At 36.6% G+C, this 18,088-nt stretch overlaps 1 protein-coding gene across 1 annotated transcript; it reads left to right on the top strand.

Annotated features, from left to right (window-relative positions):
* The first annotated feature begins 12,521 nt into the window (after positions 1-12,521).
* Positions 12,522-13,831, top strand: LOC131317073 (uncharacterized). Its single transcript, XM_058346655.1, has 2 exons — positions 12,522-13,623; positions 13,779-13,831. Exons 1-2 carry the CDS (start codon positions 12,522-12,524, stop codon positions 13,829-13,831), a joined length of 1,155 nt encoding a protein of 384 aa, XP_058202638.1.
* The last annotated feature ends 4,257 nt before the right edge of the window (positions 13,832-18,088 follow it).

The following is an 18,088-nucleotide window of genomic DNA, read 5'->3' as shown; positions in this document are numbered from 1 at the left end:
TTTGAATGCTAGATTGAACCTTAGAGACATGGGGTGTATGCGAAAAGAATTCACTTAGACGATGCTAGATAATGGATGAATTGGAAAGTTTTATTTTTAGATTGCCTGCAGGCGTGATTTTGAGATGTGATGAGATTGTGATGAGATTGAAACTGGCGGGTGTCCAGTGATGAATTGATAGACTGGCGGGAGTCCAGTGATGATTGTGAAGTGATTTGTGAAGTGGTATATAAGATAGGCGAACCTTAGTTGTGATTCAGGCATGGTAAGCTTTCCCCTTGTTATAGTTATTGGGGGTGCACACTCGGTATATAACTTAGATGTATCTGCAACAGCAAAGGGAAGTGACCTCATGGGACCGAGCATGGCTAACGGTTGGGGGAGGAAAAATCTCGCAGAGGGATCTTAGATTTCACATTAGAATAATGAATAGTAATAAATTGGTGTTTGTAAATCCTTATTCTGCTTTTCGCATTATTATTATCTTGTTACTTGTTAACTGTAAAGTAAGTGGGGTAGTTAGGTTGGATTATACTACTGGGTGAACTCTATCACTCAGGTACAGATTGCCTGGCTTCCGTGCCAGATTTTGCAGAAAATCAGGAAGAGACATAGAATCCCGAAAGTGAGCAGTTCTATGCAGAGGAGAATCCAGAGGTGGGAGTCGAGCCAGAATATGCTTGGGATCGGCTTTTTGACTTTTTTGGTCCCCAAAGTATTTTCGCTGTGTCACTTTGGTCCCCAATATTCCAATTACTAACATTGCATCTCCAAAGTATCAATTTTGTATTTAAATGGTCCCTACGGCTCACGCCGTTCATTCCCTCCGTCAAAACCAAGGGCAAAGTTGGTATTTCACCTCAAAACGGTGTCGTTTGGTTGGAAACGGCTTTTTGACTTTTTTGGTCCCCAAAGTATTTCCGCCATGCCAATTTGGTCCCCAAAATATTTTCGTCATGCCAATTTGGTCCCCAATATTCAAATTGCCAACATTTCATCTCCAAAGTATCAATTTTGTGTTTAAATGCTCCCTGCGGCTCACGCCGTTCTTTCCCTCCGTCAATTTAGTCCTCTGGGTTCCGAGGTTTTGGTTTTTATGACCCTCTAGAATAAAATGATCAGAAAATTAAAATTTCGCACCGGTTCAAACGGGTTGAAAATTGAAACACTTGATTTTTTGAGGTTGTTTATATATTAAAAAATATGGTAAAAAAAATTAAGTGTTCAAATTTTCAATCTGTTTGAACTTGTGCGAAGATCTTAATTTTTTGATCATTTTATCCTAAAGAGTCATAATTATTTTTTTGACTTTAAGGTTTTCAATGAGAACCCTAAGAGAATTATGAATAAGAAAAATCTATGTTTCCAACAAAACGACACCGTTTTGAGGTAAAATACCAACCTTGCCCTTGGTTTTGACAGAGGGAAAGAACGGCGTGAGCCGCAGGGAGTATTTAAACACAAAATTGATACTTTGGAGATGCAATGTTGGCAATTGAAATATTGGGGACCAAATTGGCATGACGGAAATACTTTGGGGACCAAATTGGCATGGCGGAAATACTTTGGGGACCAAAAAAGCCGTTTCCAACCAAACGACACCGTTTTGAGGTGAAATACCAACTTTGCCCTTGGTTTTGACGGAGGGAATGAACGGCGTGAGCCGTAGGGACCATTTAAATACAAAATTGATACTTTGGGGATGCAATGTTAGCAATTGGAATATTGGGGACCAAAGTGGCACAGCGGAAATACTTTGGGGACCAAAAAGGTCAAAAAGCCAGGGATCCATATCAAACCTAGAAGACGACTCGATTATCTTGTTTAGTTTATTACTACAAAAACTAATTTCAGTACTTCTACAATGGTTTGTAATAGATAAATCTTTATGATGAATTATCCGTTTTGGATTTTGAATTTAATTTAAATAATTTTTAAAAATTAATATTTAATGTCTCCAATTTTATTTTCGAAAATCGGGGCGTTACAGGTACACAATCCACTCTTCCCTCTCTCTCCTCCGAGTTCTCTCTTCCCTATCTCTCCTCAGATACCGAATTGCAACGGCAGATTGGAAGGGTTTCTGTGCATCTTTTACCCTTCCCCTCGGTGTCCGTTCGCTGTGTGAGAGGTAACACCTTGCTTCAACTCTTGTTTCTAGTTCATTTTTCACATTGAGTTCTGGTTTTTTGGGGTTCTATTTTATGCAAAGATCCAACTATGCAGTGTATATTTGTATTTTGTGTGTTCCTTCAATTGTACTTTGGAGAAGACTAAACCTCGTCGAGAGAAACCAACTTGTTACAGAGAAGAAGATTGGTATTGTATAATCTAGACTGCCATCTGCTTATGCCTGAAAGGGTACCATAGATTATCTTGCAAATCAAAGTGAAAAAATACCTTATCTTTGATTGTTTTTCAGAATAAAGGCACTAACCATATTCAGCAACAGTTGGGTATCTGATCCTCGTCAACCCTCACCACCAATAGCTGATGTCATGATGGTAATAGCATTTGTTTTCTCTTTATCTACTGTAATTTCAATTTATGAGACTTCAATTTTTTTGTAATTTTGAATAAGAACATAGAGTTTTGCTTTTCTGTTGGATTTTCAAGTGCAGAAGGCCAAGGATTTGATACTTTTCTACAGTTTTAGTTAGTAATTATTCAAATTGAGTTTGAGAACTCTTAAGCCATTATTGTAATGTTCAATATTCACTAAGTTGAATAGTATGTTTAATTCTGTTTCAAAATTACTTCTTCCTTCATTTGATTTTTTTAGGTAGTGGAATAACCGATTAAGTTTTTTGGCTTTGTATGTGTGCCTTGTAAATGAGAACCTCTTAGTTCATATAAAGAAGTTTTATTCGTTTGTCAACATGATTCTGTAGTAGATAATTATGTAAATTGGGTTTGATAGAACGTTTAATAATTTTTTTTATAAAAAATTATATTTTGGGGCAGTTGAAAGTGCCTCCACAAAAACTTAACCATGGTTTGACCGTGTGTGGTTTCCTCATTTATACGGTACCTTAAAGTGCCTTGAGAATCGTAATTTGAAGCACTTAGAAGTGCCCCATCAAGATAGTTCTTGTGGCTGGCAAAAGTGCCCCATAAAGTTTTAGCGGCACCGATACACACGGCACTTGATGGAAATGACCCGAAAGTTGAATTGCCTCAACAGAGCACCTGTCGGGGCATTTTCAAATGCCTTGAAAACTGGGTTTTGTTGTAGTGTATCCATCATAAATCAGCTATAATTGTACTTGAATGGGAGAGAAAGCGGGGGTAAATTAGGAAATTATGCCCTTGAATTTAAATTCTAATGCGTTATTTGATCGCATGTCCTCTTAGCAAATTAGAAATTGTCAAAAAGGACCAAGAATATGTGACGAGTGTAGCAATAATTGTGAACTCAATAGTGTGACTGAATACATGATACATTTTTCACTTTAATTTTGTGAGATTTCTTTGAGGGATCAGATTTAAAGCTAATTGACAATAGGGTAAAGTGACATCTAAGATTATATTTATCAAATTTGGAAGGCTTCGAAAAAAGATGTGCAATGAAGCCTAACAATTTTTTTTTTCCCAACCGATAACAGATAATATTATAATTCCAACCAAAGAGTACATCAAGATGAAAACTCGTTCTTAGACAAAGGATCAAGTAAGCACGACGGCGGGAATTCATCCCGCAGACTATATCCCAAACTAACTAAATCTTTTCCTGCTGAAACAAGAAACAACCCAACTGAGAGAAACCCAGTTGGGAGAAAAACTCACGGCGAGAAACCAAAGAGAAAACCTTCACAAAAGGGAGATTGAATAAGCAAAGAATCGCAAACCAACAAGAAAATGAAAAAAAAACCTTGCCATCATCCACCAATATAGATTTCTAACTCCGGCAACCCAATCATACACAAAAGCTACACACCCACAATCACACATTTGAACTGCACCACTAAAGACGAGTCATTGGCGAACGGCGTTGAAAACAAATTTAAAGTACCTTAATTTGTTTGTTTTCTTTAATTCTCTATTCCCTATATGATGGCGGTTGTCTTACGCGTTGAAAACAAAAAGTAGTTACTCCATTTGTCCCATTTTTTACGTTCTTTTTCGGGGTCTCGACTTAATAACGAGACATAATTATTTCATATTTGAATTAAAAAGGTGTTGATTTCAATTTTACCCTTCAATCTTTTTGGGAGTAAAATTGATGCGGAATTATGCATTTTTGACATCAGTCAATCGGGTGTTGATAAAACAAGACAAATCATCTCGCTCTCAACCCTATATCTCTCTTCCTCTCTCTCAACCCTAGCCGCCACAACTTCTCGATCTTCTCCCTTCCCCTCCCCCCGTGGGTTCCACACCCGTGTGTGGCGGAGGAAGAGGGAGACCATGGTGCTACCGACTCCCTTTCTTTGTTTTTTTTTTTTTTTTCCCTTCTGTCTTTCTAGATCTACGACTTGTCGTCTGATCTGTGAGAGTTTTGTCTCTCGTTCTACGAGAGTTATTAGTTTCGTCTTTGGATGAATTTTGTCTTCAAAATCGAGGTTGTTTCACAATAATATCTGTATTTCAGCGTTTTATCCCTACACGATATCTTTAGCGAGGCAATCCGTGGCAGTTTGGCAGATCTGTAGTTCTTGGGAGTTCATTGGTGCGTTCATACTTGGGTGGAGTGCATCTGATCGTCTGGGTATTTGGTGTCTTTTGTCCTTAACTTTGCACTTTTTCTCGTTTGAATCTCCTGATTAGATGTTAGACAGTTTAAAAATGTCGCTATTGCGTCAGGCCATGTCTGGGTTATGATGAAAGACATCGATTGCCTTGTGATTTACTTGTTTTCTATTTGTTAGACGATTAGTTTGGGCTTGTCCAAATTCTTTGTAATGATCTCCCTTTTGTAAGTGCCGCTGATCATTTATCAATACAATCTTCTCACTTTTGTTAGACGATTAGTTTGGCTTTGTATAATCGTTCAAAGCAAGGCAAAAGTTTTGGTACAGCAAAATATGGTATCTGAGACTAGAAAATGGGGATGGAATGAGTTTCCCGTCCCGCTTTATTTTTAAACCTTTTTAAAAAAAAAAAGATAATTTTAAGCTTAAATATAATGAAAATAAAAAATAAATTTTTTTGTACTGTTTAAAAGATCTCAATAAGATCTATCAAACAAGATCCATATTAGTAGGAAAATTATTTGTATAAACACATGATTTTTAAGTTTAAAATTACCTTCATTTTCTAAAATTTCTTTTTTTTCAAAACTGGAACAGGCTAATCAAAGTATTGAAATCTTGTACTATGTATAGAAAAAAAAACCTATGAATTTTTTTTTTCCTTTCGTTTACTTGGATGTGGGGCATCAATTAGAAACTTCAAACTCCTATGATATGAATTCCCTTTGAAATCAACACCTCAAATCATTTGTTTTTCTCCATTTTTTCACAAGTACTCTTGGCTCTTGCCTCCAAATATTTTGAATATTAGTTTTATCAGTCATTTTATTTTCTGTTTTATCAGGCCCAGAGATCATTACACTACAAATTTGAGTAGAAAAATGATTGGATGAATTAATGTGCATTCAATTATAATTGTGCTCATGTTATGAGTTCATGAGGTCTAATATATATCTGAGTAAACATTTACACTTATGGGCGCGCAGGACATGATCTATTTTTGATCTCTCTGTATTCGGCTCAATGAATCGAACCATTCGGAGGACCAACCTCGCTGTTTAATTGCTAGTTTAGGAGCTCAATTAAAATCGGAGCAAAACTTCGTATATTAATAGCAGGCAGATTCTCAAACATGGTTATTCACTTTTATAGGGCAGTTGGTCCAAGAATGTTACAAGTAATTACAACCACATAAAGCTGGAAACAACAAACGACAAAAGTACAATTGAAGTTATTTATACAAGATTTCACTACAATTTTTTTTGGTAAGTAGGATTTCACTACAATTTCATTAGATAATTTAAATTTTTTCCAATTATTGCTTGAAAAATATAGAAAAGAAAAAATAGCAGCCCACAACTCTATACAGTATAAGATTCAAACCCAAACATTAATACTCCTGATGAGGAGCCTCTTATTCCGGAAGAGATGAAATTAATTTTGTAACAAACCGAATTTATTACAAATTGTCGCACCTTTTATTACAAATTACTGTTCCGTTTATTACAGACGAAATTAAAATATCGGTCTTACTATTGTCAGCCCAGTGGGCTGACGATAAACACATTATAAGACAAGGAAAACACACATTTCTGTATATTTTTTTATATCCTTTAATACACGTTCACACACTCACTATTGTCAGCCCATTGGGCTGATTTTAAAATTTTCTTTAAAATATTACGTTACTGAATAAAGTGGAAAAGTGCATTTATTACAAAATTTCAAATATAAAGTGCTTAAAGACATGGAGCTAATTAACAACTAATCTACTGGTACATCCACGACTTGGCTGACTCGGTTCCGTGTTCAGCTGCTACAAAAATGTCTTCGGAATACTCCATATCCTCGCATGCACCTGGCATTGAATATAACACAGTACCATGAGTTTGTGAAAACCCAGTAGAACAACACAAAACTACCCTCACCCCAATGTATGCATGATATCCATAACCACAGAAGCACACATAATTAGAAATAACAACGGAACAAGTAATTAAACACGTAGAGTCTTATTAACGTGATTGACTCTACGATGTTCCCGTACACCATGCTCCCGTTCACTGTGTTCCCGATCACCATGTTCCCGTACTCTATGCTCCCAACCTGTTTACATCATAAAATATACCACATAATGAGAAAATTACACGTGGCACCAAACAGTGTATTATTCAATTAGGACATGTTTCAATTAGGCCTAAGGTGTAAAGGATCAGAAGGTTTAATGACGATGTTATACGGTATCGTTTTGGTTAGAAACGGGGTCGAATAAGGGTAATTAAGATGATAATTGGGCTTAGCCATTGATTAATTCTTAAAACCATCAAACGGTATCATTAACTCCTCGTTTTATGAAGGAAATCAAATGTGGCTACAGTGAATCATCTGGATAGCCACTTTTGTAGCACTAAACCACGTTGCATGAAAACAGGAACCCCATCACCCAGAAAACAACCATGAACAACATCAACAAACGTGGGAAAAGAAGAATTCTGAGGAGACCAATTCAAGTAACCGTTCGAAGGCCCCTCTCAACCATTTTTTGGAGGGAACAAGGAGCAGTTCGAACCAAGACGTGGGCATCAGTTGGGAACGTGGAGGATCAGGATCGAAGGCAGACTCGTTGTCTATAAATAGAAGAAGCAAGTGAAGAGAGAAGCCCCCGACAAAAAATTCATCATTTGACAACTCATACAAAATTATTCCTCCAAGATCTATCGTAGTTTAGGACTTAGATTAGATTAGTTTAGTAATTTGTAAGTTGAAGGCTTATTTGCATGTAAGACTACTTTCGATTAAATTCAAGTTATCTTATTTCTTTTGGTCTTTTTTCTTACCAAAGAGTAGCCGATTATAGATTCACTTTTGTTTAAATTCAGTGTGATTATATTTCTATATTATTCTTGTCGAAATCTTAAAAGTATTTGTGTATAAACTTACCTTTGATTAAATTCAGGTTTGTTTATGTTCAATTATCTTTTTTAATTGAAGAACGTCAATCCATTTTGGTTGGTACCTTAAGGAAAAATCCCCTTAGTTAAGGTAAGCGAATGGATAACACAGTTGCTTGACTTAAATTAGTCGTTTTCAATCAATCTGAAAAGAATAATTTCTTTTCTGAAGTTAGTTCTTTTCTGGTAAGCCTGCACACAATTATTTGCCATTAGATTGAGTTAATTTAGTCCAAATACAACCACCACCTTCGGCATGGCTTAAGACATAACACGACTCACGACAAGATTTGGTTCACGACACAGCACGGCTGACGACAAGGCCATCTCACGGCATCAACCCATCCCCGAGTTCTACCCGCTGCGGGTTAATCCATCAAATTACATCTCAACCATATTTCCAGATTTACCGCAGTACTCATAAGTCCATCTCCATACTTGATCTCAACATTTCTACTCATACTTTTAATATATTCTATTAAGGAATAACAACCACAATAATAGTTTTGCGCCAAACTTTTGTAGGTTATTGATTCGTCTCGATAAGAGAAATCGGAAAGTAATTTTTTTTTTTACTTTTACCCAAGTATTTTGAGAAATAACCATTTTTTAGCAATAAAATGTCATTTTTTTACTAAAAAGTTGTTATTGTTCAAAATACTTGGATAAAAGTAAAAAAGAATTACTTTTTTGATTCCTCTGGTCAAGATGAATCAATGACCCACAAAAAAATTGGGCAAAACTAACAAACGCAAAAAAAATTCAAATAAAAACAAAACTCTCAAATTTAAATTTAATTCAAGAGAACGGGGCCTAATATTTAGCTAAGCATGCCCATCCTAAAATTGCCAGGTTTTAAACATCTACGAGTATAACGAAAAGACATGACAATTCTTATCCAGAACCTATATATAAGCTTTGACAGAGTGATAGCTTAGCTTGCTTAGGAACAACTTTTTATGTTTTCAGCCATGCCCGAATCTGACTCTAGACGAGGCAAACATGCTAAAGAAATCAAGAAGTGCAATCTGCCACAGTTCACTAAAACTAATATTCCCAATGATCCCAACGGTTGGAATTGATCCGTTCAAGTGTCCCGACGTAGCTAACTTGTTAACCTATTGTTTTTGTCAAATTTAGGTGTGATCTAATGGTCCGATCGTTCTCTACGCGCTTCCATAGTTTCTGCCAGAGTGCAGCGAAAAGGTTTCACAGCTGTTATGTTTAGTTTGAGCAGTTTTGGTATTTCAGCTATAGCTTTATATGTGAATCATTTATGCAAATCGAAGAGAATTCAAAGACCTACAACTTCGCTGAAGGACGTTTTTCCTAATTCGGCCTCGACGTGGTCCAAACCAAAATACTTTAACAGTGTCAGCCGCGAAGGACAGTGAGTTTTTGCTCGCTTTTGGTGCCGAGAGGAGGCTGTGGTTATCGTCATGTGTAGATATTCCCCTTATGGTTCAAAACTTGCCACATAACCTACCTGTGGTTTTAAAAATGTGCAAATAGACCTCTTGCCGTCATGTTTTCCATCCATATTAACGGAGGTGTATCTCACACGCCTCTAGAATGTAATTTGAGTCGTTCATAATGTATTAAATAAATAATAGAGTATCTTTGTAAAAAATCTTCTCTATCAGGCATCAATAACCCAGTGATCTAATTTTTAGCAACTTTAAATTTGAAATTTTAATTTCATAACAAAATCGATTCGACCATGAGCTTTTCATTTTTTGATTGACTTGAATTTTGGCATAGATGTAATACTCGTCAAAATTTATAATATCAACGGTTTAGATTCAATTTTTTGTATATAGGATGGTATGGTTAGATTTAAAAAAGAAGAAGAAGCAAGGGACATAATGAGGGTATATCGGTCTTTTAATGTTGTGTCTGTTAATATGAATGAAAAATATGACGGTAGGGGGTCTATCCGCACATCTTCAAAACCACATGTAGGTTATGTGGTTAGTTTTAAAAATGGAATATCTGCACATGACGATATCCACGGGAGGTAAAAGTGGACTTTGCCCTTCAATTTATCCTTTTCATGATCAGTCCGTACACTAAACATATTAGGGCGTGGCGTCATCTACGACCCTTACTAGCGAAGTCATGCATCGGGCCAAGAATTTATAGAATCACACATCCAAGATAGTTAGGCGTGTTTTTCCGAAGTTCAACCTTAGTTCACGCAGATTAAGCGCTAGGATGATTGATCCGAACTGTTGAGTATGACGGGAATTCGTCTGTTGCTCTAAGGTCAGAATTGCGTGAAATGGGTGCAAGCCTTCAGGGTTGATTCTCTTGATCGGAGAGAGCAAGAGAGTGCTTGAGAGGGAGAGCAGGAGAGAATTATTTTGTAAGATAGAGACGTGAGGGATAAATGAATATAATCGGGCATGCATAGAAAGTGAGAGAAAGACAAAGGAAACAAAAGAATTGAATAGCTGCTAAAGTGGTTGGCAGAAGTAGCTGGGAGAACTATGACCGACGATTAATTTTTCAGTGCAGGGTTGCTACTACGTCACTCGGCTGACGTGATGTCCAAGAGGGCACATCCAAGCAGTTTAAAAGTATATTTGATAACTCAAATTGATACACTCTTACTCCTCGTTTTTTCTCATTTTTCTCTCTCCAAATTCGAGCCATCCAAAACCGAAATAGACGACCCAAATGCACCGAGCGGACATCTCTTGATACCCGCTCGGCACCGAAAAATTTCTGATGACCGATGGTGCAAAATCAGTCTTGTTTGGGTCGCGCTATCCGGATTTCATTCTTAGAAAAATACCCAAAATTCACCATATGCTCGAAATAATATATCGACCGCCATGGTGTAAAAATTATTATCAAATGATGTATTTTAAAAATAAACTAACACAGATATATTTATGCATGAACATATTATAATTTTGCGGGTCCTTACAAAATTCATGGGTTATGGCCCCACGGATCATCGCGTCTGTGCAACCTCTCTATTGGTGACGTCTTTGTTGAACAAGACAATAATGGCATTTCTTTAGCAAATAAGTAAAAAAAAAAAACTTTTTCTATATATTGAACCATAAAATTCTTTTTTCAGAAACTACCAAATAAGAAAAAAAGACTAATCAAATTTGACATTGTGTTTCGTTTCCTTATCTTCAGTGACGTATATTTTTTTTAATCTTCAAAATATGGTCCATGTTTCGGTTATTATTTCAGTTTCTTTTTGGTAGAGATAAACTGAACAAGTACATAAAAAGCACAAAAAATGTCACATTCCAGAGGGGACAAAAATATCACTATTTTGGCTGAAATTACCGAGAATCGTTCTCAAAATTGCTACAATACAGATCTCTTATTCGGAAGTGTACGGTATGCAATTCTTGAATTGATTGCCTTACATTCATAATTAACCTTTGTATAAAAATACATAACATACATAGGAAATTCATCATGTTTGTACAAAAGATTCACAAGTTGTGAATCTTTTGTACAAACATGATGAATTTCCTATGTTCAATAAAATTTTCTTTGCCGTTCAAAAAAAGATTCACAACATCAAGACAAAATCTCATGCAAAAATTTATGAAGTCAAGGTCATTTTCTCAAATTTATACTCGATCGAATATTATGTTTTTGTAAACAAATAATTAGTTGCAAATTCAAGAATAAGGTTACAAATTTGTATAGAAGTATCATAAAATTCTATCCATTGAAGGGTGAATATCTTATACACTCATATAAACGTATAAAGAGTTGGTATTCTAGCATTTTCGGATCAAGTAAATAAACAGATATAAGAGGGGGAAACTCACGAGGGACAAGGGTTTCCAAAATCTGGAGCAATTCCCTGGCAGTCTCTTGAAAAGCCAAGAGGTGGGTACAGATCAAAAGGACTTTAACCACAAAAAGCATTTTTAAAGCCATTTTTCCTCAAGCATAAGGACAGGGGATATAAGGCTCATGTCTTTTTTAGCCCCAATAATACTACGAAGACTTGGGCCACAAGAAAACTTCAAACAGAGATTTACCGGCCGGTCTTAAGAAGTTGTGTAAAATTCCCATTAAGTATTAATCATGTTTTAATTTACATCTAAGTCTAGTTACCTCTGCAAAGTTACACTAATACCCTTACACATCAAAAACAGAAACGAACGACAACAACTTGGCACAAACTTCGCTCATCTCATTCCATTTCGCACGAACTTCGCTCCCTCTGCTTGCTGGCGATTTTCTAGGGTGTGTTCGCGATTTCTTGATGGTTGATTTTCTAGGGTTTTGTTTGTTGTTGTTGCGATGTAATCTCTGATCTGTATTCCAGGAGAGTTAATTGAGCCCCTGTGTTGTCTAGCTAATCTCTGATCTCGATTTAGGTAAACTCTTTCTCTCTCTCTCTCTCTCTCTCTCTCTCTCTCTCTCTCTCTCTCTCTCGCTTATTGCATGACATTGATTTTTTTTGAAATCGATTTTTGAAAGCTAATACAAAAAAGCTTATTCTGATTTGCTTTCATTGTTCTGTTTTGTTATCCACTTGTTGTTGTTGCTGCGATGTAATCTCTGATCTGTATTCCAGGAGAATTGTTGATGATCTACTAGTCTGACTAATTTATGCCATTTAACTAGTGCCTCTGAAAGTAATAGTCGAAAAAATTAAATTTCTATACAGAAATGGTTTATCCAAAACACTGTCAATTCTGTCATCTTTACATTAGAAAACTGTCAATTTTCCAATATTAAATTTGCAAACACTATGATTTTTTTAAATTTTACAAACACTGTCAATTTATATTTTTAAACACAGACACTATCAATTTTATCATTTTCACATTTCCAAAAGCACTATCATTTTACTGATGTGCTTTTGTTTTCACTGTTTTTGAATAGCAGTATGGAGGATCCTGCTGTATTGTTGTGCAGGCGGGCCGATGAAAGTGTCGCTATCATTTTGTCACAGAATTTGGATTTTGAGTCATTGGTTAGCAAGTTGTCTCACAAATGGAAGGATTTGACTCAAGGATGCTTTGAAATATCTTATACCCTAGATGGTCATCCAAACTGTGATGTTGACTGTGACGAAGATTTGATTGCTTTACGTACTTTAGCAAAGAAGTTTAGAATTGGTCGTATTGATGTTTTTGTTCATGACTTGACTGGATCTAATACTAGTTTGAATGTTGGAGAGTGTGGTGATAGATCTAGTTCTAGTTTGAATGTAGGAGGGTCTGGTGAGTTGATATTTGAAATTGACAATGGTTCTGAGATGACATTGTCGTTATATGATCAAGAAAGGAAGCAGTTGAAGTCAAATGCTTGGCGCATTGCGATTAAGGGAGTTGATCAGTTGTTTGTTGGCGGTGCTGTTGCTTTCCGCGACTCTTTAAGCAAGTATTCGTTATTTCATGGCTTTCAATACATTTATGTTAAGAATGATGCTGAGACTGTGAAAGCACGTTGTCGTACATTGCATTGCACATGGTTTGTGAAGGCCAAGGTAGAGAAGCCAAGTGGATTGTTTAGGATAAAAGAGTTGATGAATGAGCATTCTTGTGGGGCTGCATCGTTGTCGACTAGTAGTTCTCGTAGTAGTTTTGGTTTGATAGGCAGAATATTTTCAGAAGATATTCGGTTGAGTCCGTCGAAACATCCCGTGGATGTTAGGAAGGAGTTAAAGAAAGACTATGGGATAGATGTGACTTATCGAAGAGCATGGATGGGTGTTGAGAAGGCTAGAAGTTTTGTGTATGGGGATTATACAAAATCATTTAAGGAATTAACATGGTTTGTGAATTCCTTTAAGGCTTCAAATCCTGATAGCGCATGTGACTTAGAGTGCGATGAGGCCCTGCGTTTCAAGAGATTGTTTGTCGGGTTTGCAACTTGCAAGCACGGGTTTAAATTTTGTCTACCTCTTCTGTTTCTTGATGGAACTTTTTTGAAGGGAACTCACAAAGGATGTTTGCTCGCTGCTTGTGCTAAAGATGGCAACCGAGGTAATACTTCTATCTATCTTTTGTAGATGCAGTATATTTGTATTTTCTACGCATTTTTTTCGATCTTGTACGAAGTAGTGAACTGCATTCTGAAAATTTAGCAATGCTTTGTGTTAGATTTTGCCATGTTTTCATTCTTGACAAAAATTTAACAGTGGTAGATATGGGCAGATATGAAACTAACCACTACTTGCTAGAATCCCCATGAATAGTGTACTGATTTGCAATTCCCACTTGATTCTACCATGAAGAGAATGGACAGGTTTGTAGGTTGTACACATGGAGTGATTTCGACCAATGCAAAGTTCATCTGGGGATACAACGAGGAGCATATTTACAAACAATTGTGGATATCCAACGATTCCCAAGTTGTTGTGGGATTAGTGTACTTAAGAATAAATGTACATATTGGATTTAATAGTATGAGGTTTTCATTTGAAACGTGCTTATCTGGAGACGGGGAAAAAAACCTGATTTACGATCTAAAGTCTAAACTTCAGCACTGTTTTTGGATGCTCTAGATCTGTTCATTGTGGGTATTAGCGATTTCTTGTTCTCGATTTACCATTTAGAGGGGTCCGTGCTATGATCGATCTGTTTGTTGTTTATTCTATGGGCTCATGGCATGTTTGAGTGTCTTAGGATTCTGCTAATAGTCTCTGCCTTTTATTCTAATGGGTTTTTTTTTTGCTGGTTTCCGAAACATAGTAAGAACGGTGGACTAATCTAGGATAAAAATACATTACTTTGATTCTTGTAAATGTGAACCAAATTATCATGTTTCATAATCTATCTGCTCGAAGTTGCGGCTGTTGGAAAGTAGGACTTCTAGAAATGACATTTGGATAACCATGGGCATGGATGATTCATTGCCAACAATGCTCTTTTCATGCACATCTGCGCGCGAATTTTCTCCCTTGTACCATACAAGTCTTAGATTACAACATTTCTTCTCCACTCTAGAATCTGGATTACGAACTTTTTTGAAATCTTCAATTAACCTTTTCGTATGCTGTGATATTCACTTCCTGTGTAGCATCTTTCTAAGTTGTTTACAATTCCAGGCAGATGCCTCCTTTAAATTGGCAGTATAATCACATTTTGGAGATGATCACCAAAACATACAAGAACCCACTAGATTTTTATAGTGCAAATACAGCAACTTGAATGTTTTTTTACATTTCAGTCTGAAAAAACATACAAACAAAACATAATGGTGCTATTGAGCTTCCTCTTTTTTGCATAATGGCTTCACTTTAGAGGGTGAATATCTTCTTTCAAGTGCTTGAATATCTCAGGAATGTCATTAGATGCCTTTTTGTGCATTTCTGGTCCCATGGTTATTCAGTGACGGAATTAGTTTATTAAGTTTGTATCTTACCTATTTTGTGAAATCGTTCTGTTGTAAACAATAGAAATATTTACCTTCTTTCTCAACTTGAACTGATTTCAGAATAATGTTCTGAAATCTTTGAGATTGCCCTCATTACCTTTTGTTTCTCCAGCACTTTTATATAAAATGCAGAAACTTAAAGTTAAGTAAAGCTTTGCCCAATTGTGTTGTCCATATTTTCATTGGTTTAATGCTTTATCTGCTATTTATTTACTCCCCCTTTTGTATTGATTGTAGGTCTATATCCCATTTGTGTCGCTATTGTCGATTCTGAAAATTCAAAAAATTGGCACTGGTTTATGTTGAAGTTAAGAGATTTTCTGGATTTTTATAAGGAAGTAGTGTTTATATCTGATCGCCATGAAGGGTTGTTACGAGCTGTAGAATCTGTTTTCCCGTCTTCACCCCATTCGTATTGTCTACTTCATCTTAAAGCCAATTTAAGGAAGCATATGGGGGGGGGGGGGGTGGGGTTAGACACAAAAAAGAAGAAACATATTGTGGCCTTATTCCATAGGTGTGCTTGTGCAGTGAATGTACAAGAGTGTGACAAGCTTTTGAGTAAACTCAAGCAAGATGGTGGAGTAAAAGTTACTGAATTTCTGTCAAGATTAGAAAATGAACATTGGTGTCATCCTTATTTCCCAGGAAAAAGATATGGTGAGTTGACTTCCAATCTTGTTGAGTGCTTTAATAATTGGATTAGAAAGGAGCGTCGATTGCCAATAACTCAACTTGTTGATAAGATTAGACTAAAGTTAATGGACCAAATGTGTGATAGGAGGGAGTTGCAGCAAAGTGGAAAACTGTTATTTGTCCAAAATGGGACAAGAAATTGGTTGAGTTGTTTGGTCTATCGAAGACATGGAATGTAGTTAGGTCAAATGGAGATTTATATGAAGTGCAGTCTGATCCGTCAGTTGGTGTTGACATTGCGCGTCACAGTTGTTCTTGTGGAGATTGAAAGCTAAACATGTTCCTGTGCGTTCATGGTGTTTGTGCATTGAAGAAAAGTAAGAAGGACTTAAATGATTACATGGAACGTTGCTTCTTCTCTGAATCTTATCGTGAGGCGTATTCGAAATGCATCAATCCTGTACCTAGGATTTGGCAGAATGTTGATCTTGATGCTGCTAATGATATTCTTCTTCCTCCACTGTGCAAGAGACCTCCCGGACGACCTCGGACAGAAAGGATACCATCAACAGGAGCAAAGACCAGAAAAGTTACTTGTAGCAGGTGCGGACAGGTTGGTACACATAATAGGGGAACTTGTAAAGAGCCTTTGGAGAGTTGAGACTAGAGGTATAAAGTGCAGCAGGTGTGAGAAGATTGCTAGGCACAACAGGACAACTTGCACAAAGGATTTGAGAACTTGTGGGATTGCTGTTTAGAATAAGAGAGTAGGAATGTTCTTTAGAAAGGATTCTTGTTTGACATTTGCTTCAAGAATGACATTTTCATTTGAGAACTTCAGCATATTTTTCCATTGACTAATTTTTTGGAAGTGCTTAATAAATTTGTTTTTTCATTACTGTGGTTATGTTCCACTGATGAATTGAGATTGTCTTGTTTGCATACTTCTACAATAAAATTTCACTGTTCAATTTTTAGAAGTTGAAAAAACATGGCAAGATAGTGCAAATTTTGGGAATTGGCATGTCAAGATGGTGCAATTTCCATGATTATGTGTAATGGGTTTCCGGAACTTGAAACACAGGATATGCCTGTTTTGTGCCTGTTTTTACCGCTCCCCATGTCTGGGTATGTCATGAAAGTGGTGACCATTTTTAACTTCAGAATGGCTGCTGCTAATGATTCGAGAGGCCTATTCGGCCATGTTGGATGCGTTTGCGGAGGAACAAGGTGTTTTTTTGGAAGCTTTGGTGCATATTTTGGAAAAACATAAGGGCAGTATCATGATGAGAATTTAAAATTGATTCTATTTTTGAATTGTGTCTTTACTTTTTTTTGTTGTTACTGCTTTCGTTTGGCCTTCGCCGCTATGCTAATAAGTGGAATATAAGACTAACCATTATAGAAGTTTTATGATTAAATTATGTGAAGATCAGTGTACGAGCATGAACTGTTATAAATGTGCCTACATTGGTGGAAGAATTTTCAAGGATTTTGCTATGAGATTATGGTCTTGAAAATCTCAAATCTTAATTCTGATATGAAGCAGTCCCTGAAATTTACTATTGTTACTGTGAAATTAATAGGGAGAAATGATAGAGTGGTTAAATTTTGCATAGTTCACAATCCCACAACTAGAGTTGCCTAAGAGTTTAGAGTTGTACCCTGTAGGAACCATTCACTTTTGTTAATAGGTATTTAATTTTGCATATTGTTTAATGAGCGTTTGAGCTTAGTGTGAGTGATCTGAGTGAGATCTGTAGCAGGAAAGGGATAGCAATATTATGAGAAAAGGATGCAATTTGTAATCCAAACTCCTGAACCCGTTTGAACTGATAAAAATGAAGGACTATGGCAGGTTTTGCCTCCGCTGGATATTTGGTTATGGAAGCACAACCAAATATTTGGCCCCCGCTGTGTACAAATGATGTGTCTGCCACCGGACGAAATGCACCACTATAAGAAATGAGATTACTAGTATGGATTATCTTTTCTTCACAATACCCATGGTCTGACTAAAAATGGAAGCCACAACAAGTGGCAGATCCGCAGATGCATTTGGCTACACTCTCTAGTTGCATCAGATCATAGCCAAGCTCCTTGTTTTTATGTTTATTCTTGTTCTTTTTGTCTTTCGGATAGACCTCAATTACTAGTTACTAATAATAACTCCACTTTTTTCTGGGTGGGAATAGCCTTTTTAGTAGGGATAAAATTATTAGCGGTCCACAACCACCACCAAGGTTTTTCTTTCTCGAGGGAGTTTATTGAGTGCTGCTGATTTTGTCAAACCAGTCAGTCTCCGGCCCCCGAACGGCCGATCTGAGCCGTCCAAAAATTCTATAAAAAAAAAACCCCGATGGGGCCTACGCGGGAATCAACGGCATCCGAGCACCCCTTTTTCGTGTATGTTTTTCCTCCCCCCAGTCGGTACAT

The sequence above is a fragment of the Rhododendron vialii genome, chromosome 2a, assembly GCF_030253575.1.
Source record: "Rhododendron vialii isolate Sample 1 chromosome 2a, ASM3025357v1".
NCBI classification, from domain to species: Eukaryota; Viridiplantae; Streptophyta; class Magnoliopsida; order Ericales; family Ericaceae; genus Rhododendron; species Rhododendron vialii.
The sequence above is the reverse complement of the archived record's forward strand: the minus strand, read 5'-3'. Positions and strand labels throughout refer to the sequence as shown.